We start from the raw sequence: 22,897 nt of genomic DNA, 5'->3' as shown, positions 1-22,897 counted from the left end.
AGTGATGTGGGACTTAACTTTGCAGTTTTGTTTGCAATACACACCAAGCTGCTGATCAGCTCTTACTGACAGATATGGAAGCTTGGCTTTAACAAGCTTAAATATAAATGCAAATTAAACATAAGGACCAGTTTGTTTTGATGAAAACAGCCTATAACTCATCTTTGAAGCCAGATTTGAGAGAATGAAGAGACACTTGCTTCCATCTCCATCCTTTGCTCAACTGTTTCCAACTCTCTCTTCAAGGGTCAGGAAGCTATGGCTTGGATCCAAACCTTGTCTTCCATAACCCGAAGGGCTCCTTGTGTCCATGGAAAGTTTTTGATCCAGTGGAGCATTTCTGCTGGTGGAACTGGGGGAGGGGGAGAGGAAGGAGGCAGTATTTTTCTATTCCCTCCTCCCTTTACAGACCCCCCATGTCCCTTGAATATCAGCTCTGGAGGGTGGAGGGACTATCCAAAGCAACATGGAAAGGTGGCACTGTGGGCTTCAAGTGGAGGGGGAATTGGCCAAAAATGCCTCTGACTAAAATGGTGTATTTTTCATAGCACTAAGAATAGAACGGTATTTTGTTTCAAGCTTAGTGAGAAGCTCCTGTTGAAACGGGAGGATTCCACACTGTGGCTCTTCCCATTTGACCTGGGTCTTCTAACAGTTCCTTTGTAGCATGGGAGGAAGCCAAGCTGATGCAGCTCTAAGTCCTCAAAGGAGCCCTTGGCTCCAAGGGACTAGAATTATAAAGTTAGTAAAACACTGGCTGTATCCAAGGGGTTGAAGAATAAAACTGACATCTTTGACACATGGACACAACATCAAAGAGCATGAATTACTGAGCACCGATAGTAGGCTATGCCTTTCATAGCATTGTGGGGGTGGTGACAGTGGAAAGTTTCCTTCCAGATACATGATTTCATATTCACTTATTGGACAAATAAGCAGATGGCAAAACTATGAAGAACTTTAATCAGAACTTAAATAAACTGATTTCCACATAATACATTTTTAATGGGGGGAGGGGGAACATTCCTTCAAGCTATATTCATGTTAATGATTACATAGATGAATGTGCAGTGACTCTTGTTTTCCCTTCTGTGTTCCAGTATTTTAAAGGGAGAAAACTCTTTTCATGAGAACTGTCCTGATTGGGAATGGGCTCTTTATATCTTGTAAGGCATTATAGCACTGGGCAGCAAACCTGTGCCCTTCCAGATGTTGCTGGATACCAACTCCCATCAGCCCCAGACAGCATGGCCAATGATTGGGGATGATGGGAGTTATAGTCCAACATCATCTTGAGGTTTCCCATTCCTACATTATAGTTTCGAAGGAACATTTGTGAGTAACAATTTCCTAGAGTCTCCATTCTGCAAGCCAATGACAGTACCTAGAGGACATTTTTTCTCAGAAGCTTGAGCAGCAGCTTGCAAACTTAAAGAACTACATATATTTTGCGACAAGTCTCTACAATAAATTAGGTACAAACTAGCAAACTTTAAGCACATCTAAGTACCACTGATTGTAATAGGAAAGTTAAGTACATGCCTACATCTTTCCCATTAGAATCAATAGTATCTAAATATGCTTAACTTTTATATTACTGGGTTGCACACATTATCCAGCCAATTGGGTTACACTGTTAGACTCTATCAATATCATGTATAATTTCAGGGCTTTCATTATCAAAGTTTAAATCATATGATAATGGCAAAGCATAGGGGCATCTGATGAATTAAACAGATTCTTCCATATGGCATAGGAAATTGTCAAGGCAGAAATGTTATGCACACAATATGTATGAAACCATACAAACATTTATTCATCTCTGGCTTTGGTGATAATTTCTCACGGTAATCTAAACACATTTCATCTGCTGTATGAACCTTAAATAAAATTATTTGATGACTATGGCTCTTTTTCTCGCTCTCTTCACTGATCCCCAGGCCAAGTATAGTATCAATATTGGGCATCACATATGATCAACATATTTCAGGAAGAACTAGGGTAAAATAATAAGCACACATGTGTGGCATTTGCCTCTAACAGTTCCTGAGGTACATGCACCCCTGCCCCCAAAGGGATTTTGCAGTCTCATATATACATTCTTTGATATAGCGCTAGCTAGGTAAGAAGGCTTTAAAACCACTCTTCATACACTGTATCTTTATCACAAAAGGTTTGGTTTCCAAGAGTGTTACAACGAGATTGCAATGTGCATTACGTTGCTCTCATGGATTAGCTTCTAGAGCTTTGGGTAGTTCTCCCAAGTTATTACTTGAAACTTCAGGTTACATAACAGTCTGAAATATCAACTCTCCACAGCAAAATCTGAAAGTTTAAAAGGCATTATTTAAAATAATCACTTTTCCTTTCATTGCACCTGCATGTAAAATATTTTTTTAAAGTAATACATTGCATTTATAAGTAGGTTATAGAATCAGCCTTGGTTTCGGTAAGTGCTCGGCACAATAAATGCAAACTAAAACACTGTAGACAAAAAATGAACAAAAAGCAGCAATTAATTTTACAAAATTAAATAGAAAAACTTCAATAGCAGGTATAACTGGCTTTATGCAATTATCTTTCCTCAGTGCAGGGCATGTTTTTATTTCATTTCCAATTTCATTGCAAATTATTTCATTTGCAAAGGCAAATGTTTCTGTGACTCAGTTCACACAGCGACCACTTTTATTGCCGATTTTTACGTAAACATACTATTAATTTTTACTAGCCATGAAGAAAGTTTAAAATATGTAAATAATCCTAGTAGTGATTTCTTTAAAATCCCAAGCATATTTCAGTTCTGGATATACAGTACAATTTCAGAAAAGGAAACGTTAAGGGTTAAGCAAACAACTTTTTTTTCAACCAACATACACAATTTTCTTGCTGTATAGATGGTGAACTCTCCATTTCACATGGACTATTATGAAGTTTGTTTTCTTCTTCAGAACAACATGGACACAGGACAAGTACATTCCAGGTTTTTGTTGTTTATCAAATTATCAAGTCAGCACTGCATATGCAATCCATGGTCTTGCCATCCATCTCCCTTCATCATCTTGCATAGCGCTTTATGTAATCTTCAACTTTAGTTCGGAAGTCCTCCTATATGGAAGGGGAAAAACAAAGAAATTTTAGATTTGATTGCAGGAGTATTGATAGGTTGTTTGCTTTTTATTTTTTATTTTAAGAAAATGTTAAATCTATAGCTGCATTTAGGAATACATAACATTTAGCCTATTTGTACATACAAGGGATAGAATTTATTATTTACATTTCTATACCACCCAATAGCTGAAACTCTCTGGGCAATTCACAAAAATGATACAAGAATGATACTATTTGTCACTATATTAGAGTATAAAGAGTGATATTAAATGTTGAATCCCCTGACTAGTCATGAATTATGTAAATTGAGTGTATTCTGATTTTTCTTGTTCATCTAGGAATGTTACCGTTTAACTTTTTATTGCCAACAAGCAGTTACTTATATATGTATGTATATATGTATTTAATTTCTATACTGCCCAATAGCTGAAGCTCTCTGGGCAGTTCTCAAAAATTAGAACCACAAAGTACAATATAAACAATATAAAATATGAAAGCTTAAAACTACAATATAAACATACAACCAGAATAAAACTACAATATAAACATACAACCAGAATAAAACCTAGCAGCAATGCAGAGATTTAAAATGCACATTTAAAACAGCAGAGCTAAAAGACTAGAGTGCTAAAATGCTGGGAAAATAAAAAAAGGTAAACCATACAACGCAGGTGCCAGGCAAACCTCTCCACATCTAATTTTGGAATGCTAATTAGTTTCAACTTTTCCTCTGCATGTAGTTCTAGTTCAGAGTGTGTGGGAACCTAATAATTATTGCTTCTACACACTTGTGAATGCCTGGCAGCCCAGAGCTGAGTAGATACGCACAATGCATTCACCTGAGCACTGAGACAAGTTGTCTTCACATACGTATTGTTTAACTTTAGTCCCCACGGATAAAATGGCACTGTGAGAAAGGAAAAAGGGATGGGATGCAATCCCACACGAGTGGAAGCGATTGGATCTGGGAGGGATGACATTTCCTTCTACCAGCAGCCCCTTGATCCTCACCTGAAGTGCCATAGCGCAGTGATAGAGCACATGCTTGGCCTGCAATCTCAAACATCTCCAGGTAGGGCTAGAATATATTCCTGTCTGAAACCCTGGAGAGCCACTGCCATCAGAACTGACAAGCCCGAGTTAGATGGTCTCACTTGGTAAAGGCAGCTTCCTAGGTCTGTGTGCTGCTCCGGAGGGTCCACTTGGGGGAAGGATAAAGGTGCTGCAACTAGCAGGGAGGAGCTGAAGAGCCCCTGTGCGTGAGCCATGCATACGGCACTGCAGCCTGGCTAAAACAGACATTCGAGAACACTCTGAACATTAACTGTTTGCAGAAGCAAGCAGACCCAGCTGTTTAAATATAACACACAGTTTGGCCTGATGGCAACTGGCAGATAAGAACGTACAAAGAACTGTAATGTTATGTTTGAATCTAGTCTGTAGAGCCTTAACTAGCAAAATGCAACTTGCTAATTATATAGTTAAATTATGCACCTGCTATAAGCACTCAGTCAATATCAGTAATAAAAATTATTCTATGCTTAGCAGTATTAATTCATTAAGCATTCCAGCTCATACTCCCTGCGCTAGGGACAGCTTTCAAAGAATGGTAGAACCTCATTGTTTGTGGACTCCGATAGTACAATGAATTACTAAACAGCTGAGAAAGACATCTGAAATTGTCTTCTTCATTCTACACCTCTAGGGATGCTCACTCTAAATTGATATACAGATGTAATCTCCTTCTGCAAAGATACAAGTATCTCTCACAATCCAGAAATTACTTGCTCCTAAAAACACTGATGCTATTAAAATTCCAAAGCAAACAGCAGGCTAGGACTGCAAGAGTGTGGGTGAGAAGCGTCAGGTATATGATGAACTTTTATTTGTTTCTGTGGCAGCTCTGTTCATAGAATGCTATTCATGCTGTTTGAATGTTAGCACAAGCGGGCCTGAGTACAGGTTTGCAATGACATGCAACATAGACCAGCTCAGCCTATGACGTACACTCCATACAGACAGCTTGTACCCAGTACTAAAATCAAACTTCTGTTAAGACAGCCTTGACCGCATTTTTCAAAAATTCAAGTCAACAAAAATTACCCCCCCCCCCCCGAGGATCTGTATGTTCAGCGGCTAAAGCAATCTCATTCTTTTAAAATAAAACAGGAAACTCCAGCTACCAGCCCTACCCCTGTAATAGCCTTCCACAGGAAAGTAATTACTGGTGGCAGTTTCCACTTGAATGAAAAATAGAAGATTTGGTTCGGAATAAAAAAAATGGGCAGACATCATGAGCAGGTTGGCACAGATTTTCCAAAATGGCCACTAGCCATCCTCCTGCAGCACCTGTCTCATGAACCCTGGCACCTATATCCACATAACTTATGTTGAACTACAGGCTTCCTGGTGTAACAAAACCAACAGTAACACCACAGAATGTATAACTGCGTCTTTTGAAGTTTTATAGCAAGGAATCAAAATAAATATATTTTTTGTAATTCCAAGCTGAAAAAAAAAATGTAATTGGAAATAGTGTAGGAAGAAACACAGCACGTGAACAGAGTGCACTGTTAGTAGCTAAACAAGATTAAAAATAACGAATACATAAATAGATGGAAATACATGGATTACAATTCATGCTGTTTGGAACTGACACATTTTCAAAATATAGTGCCACAGACATGCATTCTATGTCAGGTACATCTTTTTGTGCATTGTTTCAGACAGCTACAAACTACAAGCAGTTCAGTGGAAGATGTAATATTTCTTTATGTGGGCAATACATGCCATCAGATCCATACCACTGAGAAATGCATGGGCCAGGTAGCTGAAAGGGTTCATCCAGTAGATTTGCACACAGTCATAGCACAAACAAGCAACACTGTACGTTACTTTCTACTGAACGCGATGTTGGTGGTGACTAATTGAGAGATGTCTTTCTGTTTGTGTACCAAAAGAATCAGAATTCATCCAATGTCATGTGTTGTATATTTGGTTGCAGTACTTGTATGTCATATCCCTCTCCCTGTTCAAGTCCAAATCTGAGGTACTGGCATCTCCTAAACCGCACCAGCTTTCATACCAATTTTGCTTGTCACATCACAGCCAGGGAGAATATGAGCCTTCAGCTCTGCAATGCATTTTAGAGGACACAGACTCATTATTATTTCCATTTTCATACCGCCCAATAACTGAAGCTCTCTGGGTGGTTCACAAAAATAAAAACCCTAGAATACAACATGATAAAACATCATATAAAACCTTTAAAATTTTAAAACAGAGTAAAACCGAAGTAAAAACCACCAGCAGGGAAAGACCTAAAAACACAAGAACACATATTTAAAAACAAACTGAAAAAAGCCTGAGAAAATAAAAAGGGCAAAACCTGGTCCAAAGAAGACTACAATGTAGGTGCTAGGCAAGTCTCCCTGTACACCAGGAGAGCCTCTCCTGGCAAGGGCTAATAAAGGGATATACCTAGCAGCACCATGTGTTCGGTCAGCTCTCATCTGCAGTGAAATGAGTCCTTCTTGCATGAAGAGAAAGGAATAAAAAAACATAAATACTACCACCTATTTTTATCATTAGAGAATATGAGAACCTTTTTCATTGAGCAGGGGGTTGGACTCGATGGCCTTGTAGGCCCCTTCCAACCCTACTATTCTATGATTCTGTGCCTGAAAGCACTGCTTTGTAAACATGGAGAACTATTCAAACATCTGCTTTGTCTAGGGACTTTCCTAGGTCTTCATGAGTCTTCCAAATACTCCCAGCAATTTCCAACCACTCCATTCTTCTGGGTAACACATCCACTAACAATAGTTTGGTATCCACTGTTTCTGCCCTATCTAGTAAAAAAAACATTTTTTTGCAGCCGCCTGCAGCATTTCTTTGTTCTTAGATGATGACCAAAATTCCTGAAGCTGGGTAGGAATGTCTGTGTCACATTCAATGGTCACTAGATGCAGACCTTCTCTGCCTTGCACGTTCTCTGATGGAGTTCTCAGTGTAGCTATGAAAGATGAAACCAATCTGCTGCATATCACAGATGTGAGTACAATACTGCCACACACTTTCAAACATGTCTTCAAACCTAAGCAGGTGTCTGCCTGTTATCTGCATAACTGGAGACATAATGCATGATGGAAACAGATAGGTGCCTGTGAATGTGTAAACTGGGATCTCTAGTGTCTTCACAGTTCTAATAACAGAACATGCTTAACTACTTTTGTTGTGAAGCCATCACAATTGAATAAACTGTTGGCTGGCAATACATCAAACTTTAGAATGTGTGCAAGTAATTCTCCTCTTTCTGTTGCAATGTTAATTATTTTCTGAGCGCTTGAGATGTTCTCCATATTTGTTTTTCTTGAAGCAGGCTCATTGAGTAATGGAATATATGAAATAAAAGTGGGCAACTTCACTTTCTTGACTGGGTCACTGAGTTTTTTTATTTGACCAGCCTGTCATTTTGGAATTCAGTGCCATTTTCCATGAAATGTAAGAGTGTCAAAGCTGCATCTGAATGGCCTTGTTGCTTAGCGACAAAATTGTGCAGTTTGGCTGCACCGCATGCAATGCAAGGATTTCCTCTTTATATAATGTATTGATGAACCTTAACTACGCTTGCATGTAACTCTTGGTTCGTATTCCCAGCCACCTTGTGATAGTCCAGTTCTCATTAAACCTGTCTTACTTGTCCAATATAAACTTTACACTCTTATGGGTTCTCTGTATCATGTACTCCAATTTGTGGAGTAAATTGACATTTACTCTGTCAGGGTAGAAACTGAGCCCATAGAGCCCCAGAGCAGATCTGATTCTGAGGAAGAGTAACAACCCATGGGAGAGGAGCTCGCTCATCTCTCACAGGCACAGCGGCAGGGAGATTCCTCCTGCCTGCATTCCTGAGAGAGATAGTGACCCTGGCAGTAAGAGCGGGGGATGGCGCCTTGCTGGATGCGCGGTGCAGATGCAGGGAGTGGCGCCAGATGCAGGGTGCCAAGAGGAGGCGCTCTGCTCGCCTGGTGCTAAAACAATGGTCGCGTCCTGAGGACCCAAGGGTAAGAGGGAAGACCTCTCCATAGCCCATAAGTTCAGAGTCTTCCCGCACTTCTCCTTCAAACGGGGACCAACTGCCTTACCTGGAGCTTAGGCTACTCTGCTAACTACCCCAGTGCAGTTCCTTGCTTAGTCGTTGGTGATTAGCATCTGAAAGAGTCATTAAGTTGTAAAGGAATAAAGCCCTGGAAAGAATCCCTTTCATCTGTGTCGTGAGCTGGCTATTGGAGGGGACTGCAAGAGGCAGCTAGGGCACTCCCGACATACTCCATGTCAAGAGCAACTGCACTAAGAAGTCTTCAGTTCTGCTTGACAATAAAATGGCCTGCTTGAAACTTTTTGTAAATATCTGATCAGTTTTAACTGTCCACATTTTCTCAATGTACCATGATATGTATGTAGATAATTAATGCTGTCACATTCATGGAAGACTGGAAAATATGCTGCATTATCTGAAGGTGACCTTCCCAGTCACCTTTGCTGTCTGGAGCAAGTAGGTTCTTCACAAGGCCAACAAGATCAGGAAACTGATCCCAGTATCACAGACTGGTTATTTCTCTGGACAAGCCTTTGAGAACTCTTAGAAATCATGTTTTAGTTCATTGACTATAGAAAGAGCCACATCAAATTCTGCCTGGCATTGAGCAGAACTGCTTTTCTTAAATCGCATGAAGTACATCCAAATATTTACTGTCACCATCCAAAATGCATCCTATTTCATGCACTGTATAGGCAAGCACCTCCATAGAACTGGAATTGCTGATACTTCTGTGGAAACTGGAGTCTTTGGCAATTATGTGGTAGAATCAGTAATGAATGGTACGCTTTACATGAAGTCTCTCTGTGGAATGCTAATCCTCGCTAAAGCAACACCCGTCGAGAAATGTACATTCCACAAGGCCTATTGGAAAGTATGTCTTGACTGGGAACTGGGCACAATTCCCCCTTTGTGGATATTATACGCATATTCTCCATGAAGCAGAGGAAATGTTATAGGATAATCTGATCATAGCAGCACACAGCCTCTTTCATGAACATTAGCCACTAGTGGTGGTGTTCTACGATACCTTATGCAATTTTCTTTGCACTTATGGTTCTTTGGCTCCAACCCATAATCTTCATTTTGAGGAACTTCCTATATAATGTTTGAGTTCATAGTATGATCATGATCGCTTAGATACAAAGATCATGCTGCATGATTTGAACACACTTCCATTCATTTAAAAAAAAAAACTCTGCTCCCCCCCCCCCCCCCACACACTCCCAAGACATTGTGGAGAGTCACCTGAAACTCTAGAATAGCCTTCCCCAACCTGGTGCCCTCCAGACATTTACGACTACAACTCCCAGGATTCCTGGTGACTGGCCTTGCTGGCTGGGGCTGATGGGAGTTGAAGTCCAAAACATCTGGAATGCATCAGGTGGAGTAGGCTGCTCTAGAACTAGGATTTTTGAGGGGCAGGGAAGAGAGACACAGGAGTTTGCAGACAGCAGGTAGACATTCAGCAGGTCTCAGCCACCTGAACAAAAGTTTGTACCATCTCCTTGTAGGTAAGTAGATCCAATCCAATACCTTAAAGAAAATGGAATACTTTGTCTAATAATGCATTTTGAATACTGATGTACATAAACATTTCCCTGGTGAAGGCTATAAAAGCAATTAAAAAATGAACATTATTCTTTTAAGAGAATATTTTCAGCACATTGCTACTCACCTTGTCACGTAAATGATGTTCTGCAGCTTCAATATTCAAGGGATCATCAAAATTCAAGAGATCCTGAAAAGCACAAAAACAGGGATGTTTAAGAAAAAGGTGGGCTACATTTGCCAAGAGCATGAACTCTGATAAAAGGTGACAAGGGAGAATGACCAAGATCCAAAGAACCACACAGCTAGTTCTGTAAGCTTTGGGTTTATATTTCTTGAAAAGCAGTCCTGCATTCCACATGGCAAGTTTTTTTGAAATTGAAGGGAGTACTTAAAAGATGTTTGCGATATGACTTGATGGCCTGATGTTCACAGTAATAAAAAGTTAGAAATCCCGCTGGGCAGGCACAAGCCGCTGGACTGCCAAAAATAACTCTTTGGACCATATCCATAAGAGAATTCACTTTAACATCTAATGGTAAATCTAATCAAATGGTGAATTCAAACTTATTTAGTGACATCTGAACTGATCCAAAGAACCGGAATGTAGTTCTGGTGGAACATAGAACTCAGCTGCAGAAACAATAACTGGTTAAGGTCCAGAAAGCAATTTTAGGCAAATCAAAAGCCTTAGGCATGTACAATTGATTTTTTTTTTTTTTTTTTACTTTCCCTCCTTTGAACAACAAGTTCATCACAAACTGTTTATGAAACTCTCCTCAGTTTCGACAGAGGTTTGCCATACAGTATAGAGGTTGTGTGAGCTTGAACATGCATGTGCATGCTGTTATCTGAGAAGCATGTCCAAATCTCATTTGGGTGCTTGGAACCCATTGCACTATACCTTGGATCTAGGCTAGTAACCAGGGCAGTTTTATTTTGCCACAAAAAACATATTTCAGCAATATGTCCATAGCCATATATCCATTAACTTTGCACTGAAGAAAACCACTTGTCAAGCTAGCTCATCATATAAAAACATTGGTCCCAACCCAACAACAGTTAGTTGTGATAAGGGTGCAATTCTATACACACATAGCTGAGAATAAATCTTATTTAATGTAATGGGGCTTACTTCTGAGTGAATATGCATACAATTGCCCTATAAATCCTACTGAAAGCAGTGGGACTTAAATCAGTTGCAACTGACAAGGTAGATTCAATGAGATGTATAGCCCAATTCTATACATACTTTTTTCAGAAATGTCCCACTTATTTCCATGGGGCTGCGTGCCTTAAGACTGCAGCCTTAAACATGGCTAGTTTTAGCTAGATTTACTAGATTAGTAATAAGGTCCAAAATTCCTAAATACTTCACTCTAGCAGCAAACTGTGCTTCCCATTTGTATAAAGGCTAAAACTCAATCATGATTAAATTAAAGCAGGCAGAGAGATGACAAGCTGATGTGTTAATTAAGTCACTGTGGGAAGGAGCAGGAAGAAATGATCACTATGGAAACAAGAGATTCTCTGGCAAAGGTTTAGATTAGTTCCTCTGAAGTATTTTTTACAATGGTTGATGCTGGAAGTGATATGAAATCACACAATTATATTCTGACTTTGTTGCTATCATGATTAAATGCTAGTGGTAGTTCCCCCTCACCAACAAAAAACCTTGGAAGCTGGTGGTATTAACCCCCTTCCCTCCACCTATAGTAGCTTAAAAAAGCCCTTAGAACTAAATTACACTTAATGCTATATATGTTACTAGATCAACTGACAGTTGTACTTGTAGGCTACCAGATAGACTCCAAATTGGACTGCAGCAGTAGCACAAGGGAAGAGTGTTTAGCCCCTCGTCCCTGAGCTGTTGTCAAGATCTGAAACCTCTCCCACCCCAAGCTGCTGTTTGCCCCATTGGGAAAAAAATACAGTGACTCAGTGTAGTTTGGACCTAAATTGTTAGAAAATACTAATCCTTTGAAAGCACATATATAGGCAATATTTATGATGTCTAAGCCTGCCAGTTGTACAGGATTTTACAAATCCCTGCAGTTCTGTGAGGGTTCCACCATAAACACAGCCTAAAAATAATTAAGATAAATAAAGTGTATCAGACATGAAGTTTTCCAATGTTCTATGTGATTCTTCACAATTTGTACTGCAGAATGTGCTTTAACTGGAGGGAGCAACACATTTAGGAGTCTTACAACTCCAGCAGGGAGTTGCAGGATTTTTTTATGTCTTAACATGCATAGGATTGCACCCTTAATTATCCAAAATAAATCACGGAGCCTGATTTTGAAGATGAAATATCTAGGGCCAAAGAGGTATAGTCTTGGGTTATACTGCTTGACTTTTGTTTAACAGTTGTAATGTTCTAGATACTACATGAAATGCAATGCCTGCCCAGGTAATTTACAGTGGGGCTGTTCACATGACCCAACAGCCCACCATGGGTTATTTTAAGCCACGGTGAGGCTGCAGAGTGTGTGGGGTGCATGTGCCCGCCATTTTGAATATGCAACTCCCACTCAGGGATTGTCGGGCGAACCCAGCGAGCATGGGCTATATGACCCTCGCATAACCCTAAAACAGATGATGGGTGATATGAGGTTTATTTAACCATCACATATCCCATGCCAGTGGCTTCACACAACACGACATCCCCCAAGTGGGGGCTACATTTGCAATCTAGTTAGTGCCCATTGGCACTGCGGCTCATCTTGGGTTAAATAACCCACAACAAGCCAAGGTACATTGTCTGAACCTGGTCACCGTTATATACAAATAAGGTATGGAGTACTGGACAAAGGAATAGTGCTGACTGATGGACGGACAGGCAAATGAAGTATCCATAATAAGAGGCTATGGTGAGGCAGAAAAGGCCTTGCTCAAAAGCGTATCTTTTGTAGAGACTTTGGAAGGCACAGCTTTTCTGGGATTACGGAGCAGCACAGTAGATGGAGTCTATGGTTGCTGACAGCAGATAAGCTTCAATTGCAGAGAGAAAGGGTGCAAAGTTGGGCAAGAGAGAAGAACATTAAAAGTAAAAGGACTAGATACCTGAGGCTGATGTGGAAGAGTGACAGGCAATGTTGAGATTTAAAAATCTTGGTGAGAAAAAAAGCAAAGGTGAGGGGGAAAAGGAGAGAGGTACGGGGAGGAACAAATTCCAACAACGTTAACAGTAGTCTGGATGAGATAAACAAACCATGAACACTGGCTCCACCAGTAAGTATAGAACGAAAAGGGCAGATCTGCCCTACAATTAGTAGTTAGATTGACTGTGGGTTGTTTGGACATCATGTGTCCGCATTTGGACGTCATGTAGCAACCCCCAATCGGAGTTTGACTATTCATAAATGTTGCAGAACGTGCTGCAGCAAATTGAGGTTAATGAACCCATGATTTGCCACTGTTACGTGTGAACAGGCCCACTGTATCAGAATGTCCTTTTGAAACACAGGAGAGTTTTAAAAAGCAGTTTTGCATTATGCCTGGAAATATGCTATCTGGGAGGAAAACAAAGACAAATCTCTTTTGTATAAGCTCTTATTTGCACATAAACTGGATCACTCACATATGCAGTCTATATAGACTGCATATGTGAAACTCTACATATTCACAACTTTCCTCCTGTTGCTGTAACTGTACCATTTTAAGGGTAAAAACAGTAGGAATTCATTTATGCTTCTCTTTACTTTCCAGAGAATAGTACAAAAATTTGATTATGGAACTGTTATTTTAGGGAGAAAAGGATGTAAAACAGACAAGTACGTACTTTTTTGCATTGTCAATGTGATACATGTTCTGTGTCTCGGGGGGAAGTGGGCCCTTTATATCTGTAAGGAGTACAAAGAGTCTTGTAGCACCTTAAAGAATAACAATTTATTGTGGCATAAGCTTTCATAGACTAGGATCTGGTTCATCAGAAACCTTATGCCATGATAAATTGCTCCCACTGATTCCGTTGTGCCCCAACCGATTCTGTTCTGTGAGACCCACAATGGAGATTTAGCACTTCCGGGAGAACCAGAAACACTCATTTCTGGACTAGGGCAGGACAGCGGAACTCGCATAAGGAGCTCCACAGACCTGCCCCAGGCCAGAAAAAGCATTTCTACTCGTTTTGGGGGTTCCTATAGGAAGCGTTAAATCTCTGTTGTGCAAGCGGTGGGTTGTGCTTGTCCAATGGAATTGGCGGGACAGGCTGCTTGCGCAATATGCCCACTGGATACTACCCAATGTCTTTAAAGTGCTGCAAGCATCTTTGCTTCAACAGACTAACACGACTACCCCCTTGGAAGCTTAGTCTGTTTTGTGAGGGGCAATTCTTAGAACTATGGGGTCAATCCAAAAAGATATACTGCTCAGTCAATGTGGCTGTTACTTACAGTAAATAAAGAGTTTAATCCCCAAACAACATCCTGAAAAGGAAAAGAAGTGGATTCAGCCAAAGACTTCAAAAATTTCAAACTTCTACACATCAGAACATTCTTATTTCTGTTTACCCAAAGCAAAATGTCAAGGTATTGATCAAATCTGAGTACAAAACATTTAGTAAAAAAAAGTGTGTGTGTGTGTGTGTGTGTGTTGGGGTGTGTGTGTGGAAACTAAAATTCTTAATTTCAAGTTACCAACGTAAAACTATGCCGAAGACATGCTTGACTTCTAAATACCCTGAAATGCAGGACAATTTTAAAGAATATTATCTTCTATTGTTATTCTACTGTGAGATGTGAGTTTTGATGTTCTATTGCATTTGTGGTTTATGCCATTTTCAAAAACATGCCTACATATATGAATGGTACCTAAATTATGTACATAAAATATATTGGATTATATCCAATTTGTGTCACTCCACTGACAGAAGCCTCTTTGATACAGTGGAGGCTTCCATCTGTGAAATGCAAAGACTTGTGATTTTCAGCTATTCCCCTTCCTTCCTGCTCTACCACCTCCTAGCTGGGGAATCATTAAGAACAGCAGCATGGGCAATGGTGTGGAGGGTTGCGGGGGGCGGACTGGGAATTGCTGAGAGTAGTCTCTTTCCCTGTTCTGCTGACAAAAGCCTCCACTGAATCAAAGAGTCTTCTGTCAGTGGAATTAGACGTATTGAATATAGCCCACTGTGAATTATTTTTAGGCAACACTGTGTGTGTGTGTGTGTGTGTGTGTGTGTGTGTGTGAGAGAGAGAGAGAGAGAGAGAGAGAGAGATATGTGCGTGCGTGCGCATGTATGTGTGTATATATATATTGCAGTAGTCATTTTCTCTCCCTAAAGGAGCATATAAGAGAAGCAAATAGCAAATTTCAGAATGCTCCACAATTTACCAAATAGTCTCCTTGGATGTTATTTGCTTGGTCCCATCTCCAAGAATTGCACTACTGAACAATACAACCAATGGTTTGAAAATATAATTGTTTATTTCTACCAAGAGAGAAAGAAAATAGAGAGAAATCATAGAACAGTAGGGTTGGAAGGAGCCTATAAGACCAACAAGTACATTTAGAACTTAACCTTAAGACTCAAATGGGGACTAAATCTAAATCTTCAATTTATTTTTAAAAACCATCTATGATATAACTTCAGCCCTTTCAAATTTAAATCTTCTAACAGTATAGTCCTATACACATCTACTCAGAATTAAGCTCCACTGAGTTCAATGGGACTCACTCATAGGTAAGTGTTAACTGTATAACTGCTTGCAAACCACAGAAATCTAGTTTTAAGCGTTAAATCTAGAATTAGAAACTCCCTCTGCATTTAGTTTCACAGTAAGTCCTTTTAACGGACTCAAAACGTATATAGGTTTTGAGTCCTTTCAATTTTGCAGTGCTTGAAGAGGGTATGTTTAACCTTTTCCCTAATCAAAATCCCACCCCTCCACCCTGGATGTTATTAGCACTGTTAGGAAAAAGAGATAGGCACTGGCCCTGCCTTTTCTTCTCACCATGGCTAAAAGAAGGTTCAGGGAGTTTGGACTGAGATAAACAGAGGGGCCCTCTTTTAACAGTAATCTTCTAAGCCAATTTAGCCCACCTGCATCTGCCTTTAAACTTTATAAAAAGATGTTGGAAGATCCAGCTATGGATATTTTGTGTCACGTGTAGTTTGCTCCTACATTTGGGTGTGCTTGTCACAATTTCTCCACATGTACATTCAACCTGTGCAGAAATAACCAAACTCCAAACAACTGCACATATTGAAAACAACAGTCTTAATCATGAATGGACAGGGCAACATGTATAGAACACAGCCATAAATAAACACATTACAAAGAGCCTAAGTTAATAACTGGCTTTGTAACTGAAAGAGAATATAGAAAGTCAAAGACAAATTTTCAGAAGTCTTAGAAAAACATATTAAGGTCTTACGCTAGCATGCTTTTTATGCCATCTAGTGACTTTAAATGAATCTAGAGCAAACACTTTAACAGCAAGCCATGTCAAAATATTCCTCTTTTTTATTTAGAGATCTTGTCTGCCACAATAATGATTTAGACTACAAAACGCAATACAGTAGGTCCTTTATACTCCTTAGGAAGACAGCAGAGTACAACAACCTGAGTTGCTATTAACTACAGAGGGAAAAACTGGCACATGGTCCTTATATGTCTTCCACTCCGTGGCTACCAGCAGCTCAGGGAAGGAGAGATTTGGATCAGGGCCACAGCATGCAGGGAAAGGGTTAGACACACACATCAAATCCAAACTGGGTCCTCTCATGGCTTCTTTTCACAGAAGAAACTTATGTTGGTGAACCACTGACTTCAGAGTTAGGCTCTGAAGCTAACCTGATCAGCAATCTGGATGGGAAATGACTGGAAGCTCCATGTAAAATCAGAATATAGAACGGTGGTATCCAATTAATCTCTCCTGTTGATAGAATACCTTCCATCAGTAGGAAGGGAAGGGGAGTGATTTCCCCCACCCCCTACAGCCCCCAATACAGCCTTTGAGGAGTACAGGGGGGAGGAGAAATCCTGTTGTTGGATTTTTTCCCTGCATAGGATAATCCAGCTCAGACAGCAGTTCCTTCTAGAATTGGCCAAATTAAAATGAGAAGCCACATAACCACATAAACCATTTACCAAGAATTGTTTCTCCAACTAAATGTACTGAAGGTCATTTTCATATTGCCAATGGTTAAGTTTTTGACCTCTCCATTTTAGATTCCTTTTACACTGTCACAGTACAGTATTAAGGTTTCTGTGGCTGCCATAGCACAGGGACTACTTTCTGGTTTGCATTCCAGCAATGACTTGGTCGGCAGCAATAAATAAATTTACCTTTCCTGACCTTAGGCATTAATGCTGCAATTAAAGAGCTATTTTGCAATCTGACTTGAAAGGATAGTGAAGTCCCATCTATTTTAATGGAAGCCAATTAAGCACATAACTCCCCATTGAAATAAATACAGTTTAAATATTCTTAACTTTGCCTGGATTGTGATTTCTAAAAGTTTTCAGCTGATCAAGACTACACCATACAGACATTTTATGTAATACTACCTTTAAGGTTCTAGTTGGAGCCCAGCCAGTGCCATCTATCGAATGTTCTCTCAATAAACTGAAAGAGACATGCACACATACATTATATACACTGTAATTCCTATGTTCTTTGCTTAGTCTGGGATATAAGAAGTGCAACAGATGCAGAGACTGCTCCCCCTTAAGCAGTGGCGATAGCAATTTCTCCACTAATGGCTGGAAAAACTGTTTATGTATGTAAGCGTGCATGTGCATACATATACACATACGCACCCCTTCACAAAAATTGCAAATACACGTTAATATTTTATAAGTACCGTCAAGCCACATTTACAGAGTTATACAAAGTTCTGAGAAATACATTATGTTTGCAACACAAACCTTGGCTTCCTTTCGAGTCTATACTCTATTTTGAACATAAATAGTTCAAAACATAAATAGTAAATGTACTATTTATGTTTTAAATATATATGAAATTAAATTTGTCCGCTCTCCCTTTGCAATTCCTAAGCACTCAGGGGGGTTTCTTTTTTGCTGAAGTTGTGATTTTAAACTTGTGTTCTAGAAATATTTTGTTAAAAAAATAATGGGTACCCTCCCCAAGGAGTCCTGTCAGCAACTCCACTCACCAGCCCTCACCCTCCATTCCTTTATACTTACTGGAAGGGAGACAGAGAAAAAGAGCCTAGCTTAGGATGGGGAACCGCTGGCCCATGAAGGTTCCCTCCCAGACCCTGACTCCACTCCCATCACTGGAGAGGGGCTGCCTTTCTCTACTCCTAGGGGGGAAACCAAACCCCACTCTTATCTTCTATCACTGATTGGAGCTAAGAGCAGTGTTTCACCACCTAGTGCTAGACAAAGATAGCCTTTCTCTAGCACTGAGACGTTCCTCTCAAGGGGGGCATCAACACTAGAAAAATGCTGCCTTTCTCTAGTGCTGAGTGGTGAATGGCTCTTATCTCTTATCAGCAATAGGGGACAATTTCCCCCTCAGCGCTAGAAAAAGGCAGCATTTCCTAGAAGAATGCTTCTACATGCTGAGGCCTCCATCTCCCCTTCTATAAGCTGTTTCAAGAAGTGCAGTAAGGAAGAAGGAAGAGAGTAGTTCACAACTAGCGTATTTCAAAAGACTAGATTTAGCCTGTGGGCCACCTACCAATGTTCTTCTTTAGGAAGATAGAGTACAACACACATTTCAGGTAGTAACATTAGATTGCCAGAGCCTGGGAGTAGATGACTGGATAGATCTATTCTGTGAACACACCTTCAGTATTCTCTTTGGAAAAAATGTAAATTAACCTAGCTGGACCACTGATCTGATAAGGGAACTGTTCGCTTGAGCTTATCTTGTCACTTATAAGCATTAGGCATGAAAATTTCCATATGAGTATGTTTAGATAAAAGTGATGTCTCTCTCTCATGGAACATTTGATCTACTGGTATTTAATTGCAACTGCAAAGTAAGGAAAATGAGCTACATAAATCATGTATTACCTTAAACAGATTTCCCCTGTTTCAGTGATGTTTGGATGCCAGATTCTAGTCAAACATTTTACTTTTGGAGGCTGCCAGAAAACAAAACAGAGATTACAATGTTTCCCTACCTAAAAGGCAAATCAGAAATTCCCAGACATTATTTTGGACATTTCCTTTCCACCAATCTGCCCCGTGTGCAATGTCTCCCCCTTACCCCCACCCTCACCCTGTGCCAGTAACATACAGCCTGTAAACAAATCATGAAAGGATCTATGATGCCATGAGTCGTGTGCGCTCATTGGCAAACCTCAAGATTCAAGTTGTTGATGGACCACAACAAGGACATTACAGTGGCTGCCCTGGACACCAAGAACACTGTATTTAAGGAAGTTTAGTAAAGATAAATGGTGTAACACTCTGAATGTTTCAATAAACACATTTAAGTTAAACCTTTCATTAGATTTGATTTTTCTCCACAACTGTGTTCGTGGGTGACCAACTGATTTATAATATACACAAAAGGCTCAACATATTTTGCAAAGCTTCACATGTAAATTAAAAACTGGAAATCTATATAGCTATTTGATTAGGATTGTTCAGACTTCATGGGTTGGATTCAGAGTTCCTATGAACAGAAAACTCCACTCATGTGCCTGAAAAGCTGGTGTGGTTGGCTGGGGGACCCTCTGAAACTGTGTGGGGCTGCAAGGGGGGAAACTGTCTCTCCCCCCACCTCAGTGAGAGCCTCCGCCGGATCTCAGTTGCTTCCATTCACAAAAGGGATACTGGACCCCACTCAATTTGTTAAGCCTTATATATATGCACTCAACAGATATACTTTAAAAACCTCACAGAGCATATGGTTTGCTGATTAGTAGCAGAAATCTACACTCTATAAATTTTAAAAAAAACTTAAAGAGATTGATCTTGTTAAGTTATTATAATGAAATGACTCAACACCAACTGAATTTCTCATCTTTTGTGAAATGCTTTTTATTTGTAAATCTATTTTCCTTAGAAACTTCTCTATATATGTGGGTGTAAGTCATCAGAAAAGAAACTACAAATCATAATAGCACATCCCACAGACTGTGTTTTATTATAACTGGCTTTTCATCTCTACCAAAAAAATTAGTTTTGTTATCAAAAGTGAAACATTTTAAGTTATCTGTCCAGAACACCCTCATCAAAATCCCATGTCAACGAAACTGGCAAACATTAGACAACATTTATAGCCAATTCTGAAAAAGCAACATGCGCAATCTGTTCTGAGGACCAGTTGCCATTTTGCATCTGAAAATCTGAAACTGCTAATAAAATTTAAGGGCAACTAGTTTTAGTCCAGGTCCTAAAGAATCATTAAAATTTCTACCTCACCTACTTCAGCTTGTATTTCAAAATTTTATATTAAAAAATTAACAAGTCCCTCTTTTGTCCCTACATAGCGCTCATCTCTGTGAAGTGGTGTGAATTCCCGCCTACCTCCCAAATACAGGAATGAAGATGCCAGTCTTCCTAAACAGTATGTGTGCAGCAGAAAACTCCAAGCAGCATATAATTTGCTTGGAAACGTCTTCAAAGTTCATAATTAACTTTGAATATTTTGTTTTTCAAATATACCCCTTTTAATTTACTCAACTACAACATACTAGCCATCTCACTGAACCCTAGCTTGGCACTTCCTCTTAATTGAAATGAAATATGTTCATCAAGACGACTCAAGAAATTTCAGAAAGGGCACTCTAATCACAGAAAACATTAAATCATTAGTTACAACTTTGCTGTATGTGTCGGAATGAGATACAGCTTCATAGGGGTTTTGTTTTGCTTGGACAGATGTTAGCCTTTTCCCTAGAAAACGTTTATTATAGGGATCTGCCTGTCCAAGATGCCCATGTTACAAAGTCGGTATGCAACTCATGATTAACTGAAGTTTTGTCTATCACGACACGAGATTAGCCAAAAAGTTTCATCATTGAAAAATACTCAGAACTGTTCTTCTGTAACCATCATCACAGCTGAATTAGTGAGGTCAGTTCTGCTGAATCCAAGGCCTATCAAGTCTTTCCAGTTATGACAGTCTTTTCATCTTAGTTTTGTATCAGTCAAGATAATCATATTTACAACCTTTTGCCTGCCTTCATCTAATGACTGATTTTGTCTGAACTTCTGTCCTGCAGCTGCAAATAATCCCTGTCCAATCAAGCAATTTTTCTCCAATGAGATTGGAGCAATTTAGATGTTCATTTGTTGTTGTTGTTGTTTATTCAGTCAGTCGCTTCCGACTCTTCGTGACTTCATGGACCAGCCCATGCCAGAGCTTCCTGTCGGCCGTCGCCACCCCCAGAATATCATTCATCCATCTTGCCCTTGGTTGGCCCCTCTTCCTTTTGCCTTCCACTTTCCCTAGCATCAGCATCTTCTCCAGGGTATCCTGTCTTCTCATTATGTGGCCAAAGTACTTCACTTTTGCCTTTAATATCATTCCCTCAAGTGAGCAGTCTGGCTTTATTTCCTGGAGTATGGACTAGTTTGACCTTCTTGCAGTCCAAGGCACTCTCAGAATTCTCCTCCAGCATCACAGTTCAAAAGCATCTATCTTCCTTTGCTCAGCCTTCCTTATGGTCCAGCTCTCGCAGCCATAGGCTACTACGGGGAATATCGTTGCTTTAACTATGCGAACCTTTGTTGTCAGTGTGATGTCTCTGCTCTTCACTATTTTATCAAGATTTGTCATTGCTCTCTTCCCAAGAAGTAAACGTCTTCTGATTTCCTGGCTGCAGTCAGCGTCTGCAGTAATCTTTGTGCCTAGAAAGACAAAGTCTGTCACTGCCTCCACGTTTTCGCCCTCTATTTGCCAGTTATCAATCAAGCTGGTTGCCATAATCTTGGTTTTTTTGAGGTTTAACTGCAACCCAGCTTTTGCACTTTCTTCTTTCACCTTCGTCATAAGGTTCCTCAGCTCCTCCTCGCTTTCAGCCATCAAAGTGTATCATCTGCGTATCTGAGATTCTTAATGTTTCTTCCAGCGATTTTAACTCCAGCCTTGGCTTCATCAAGCCCAGCATATCGCGTGATGTGTTCTGCATACAGGTTGAATAGGTAGGGTGAGAGTATACAACCCTGCCGTACTCCTTTCCCAATCTTAAACCAGTCCGTTGTTCCGTGGTCTGTTCTTACCGTTGCTACTTGGTCGTTACACAGATTCCTCAGGAGGCAGACAAGATGACTTGGTATCCCCATACCACCAAGAACTTGCCACAATTTGTTATGATCCACACAGTCAAAGGCTTTAGAATAGTCAATAAAACAGAAATAGATGTTTTTCTGAAACTCCCTGGCTTTCTCCATTATCCAGCGGATATTGGCAATTTGGTCTCTAGTTCCTCTGCCTTTTCTAAACCCAGCTTGTACATCTGGCAATTCTCATTGCATGAATTGCTGGAGTCTACCTTGCAAGATCTTGAGCATTACCTTACTGGCATGTGAAAGAAGTGCCACTGTTCGATAGTTTGAACATTCTTTGGTGCTTCCCTTTTTTGGTATGGGGATATAAGTTGATTTTTCCAATCTGTTGGCTATTCTTGGGTTTTCCAAATTTGCTGGCATATGGCATGCATCACATTGACAGCATCATCTTGCAAGATTTTAAACAGTTCAGCTGGGATACCGTCATCTCCTGCTGCCTTGTTATTAGCAATGCTTCTTAAGGCCCATTCAACCTCACTCTTCAGGATGTCTGGCTCTAGCTCACTGACCACACCATCAAATCTATCCCTGATATTATTATCCTTCCTATACAGATCTTCCGTATATTCTTGCCACCTTTTCTTGATCTCTTCTGCTTCTGTTAGGTCCTTGCCATCTTTGTTTTTGATCATACCCATTTTTGCCTGGAATTTACCTCCGATGTTGCTAATTTTCTGGAAGAGGTCTCTTGTCCTTCCTATTCTATTATCTTCTTCCGCTTCTGCGCATTGCTTGTTTAAAAATAATTCCTTATCTCTTCTGGCTAACCTCTGGAATTCTGCATTTAATTGGGCATATCTCCCCCTATCACTGTTGCCTTTTGCTTTCCTTCTTTCTTGGGCTGCTTCCAGTGTCTCAGCAAACAGCCATCTTGCCTTCTTGGTTTTCTTTTTCTTTGGGACATTTTTTGTTG

At 40.0% G+C, this 22,897-nt stretch overlaps 1 protein-coding gene across 7 annotated transcripts in view; it reads right to left on the bottom strand.

Annotated features, from left to right (window-relative positions):
* Positions 1–934: 934 nt before the first annotated feature.
* Positions 935–22,897, bottom strand: part of UBE2F (ubiquitin conjugating enzyme E2 F (putative)) — a 47,919-nt gene continuing 25,956 nt past the window's right edge. For 4 of the 7 annotated variants that reach the window (XM_084819552.1, XM_084819562.1, XM_084819545.1 and 1 more), the window contains 5 exons: positions 18,754–18,824; positions 17,278–17,335; positions 14,158–14,190; positions 9,888–9,950; positions 937–3,105 (listed from right to left, as the gene is read on the bottom strand). In XM_084819552.1, coding sequence (XP_084675678.1) covers positions 3,055–3,105; positions 9,888–9,950; positions 14,158–14,190; positions 17,278–17,335; positions 18,754–18,824 — 276 coding nt within the window. In that variant the 3' untranslated portion in view covers positions 937–3,054. Of the gene's footprint in view, positions 3,106–9,887; positions 9,951–14,157; positions 14,191–17,277; positions 17,336–18,753; positions 18,825–22,897 lie in introns of all 7 variants that reach the window. The other 3 variants (XM_084819589.1, XM_084819579.1, XM_084819537.1) reach the window with 2 other exon arrangements.

This window comes from Heloderma suspectum, chromosome 1 (assembly GCF_057233095.1).
Source record: "Heloderma suspectum isolate Gila_16-S chromosome 1, 16-S_ref, whole genome shotgun sequence".
Classification (NCBI taxonomy): Eukaryota; Metazoa; Chordata; class Lepidosauria; order Squamata; family Helodermatidae; genus Heloderma; species Heloderma suspectum.
The sequence above is the reverse complement of the archived record's forward strand: the minus strand, read 5'-3'. Positions and strand labels throughout refer to the sequence as shown.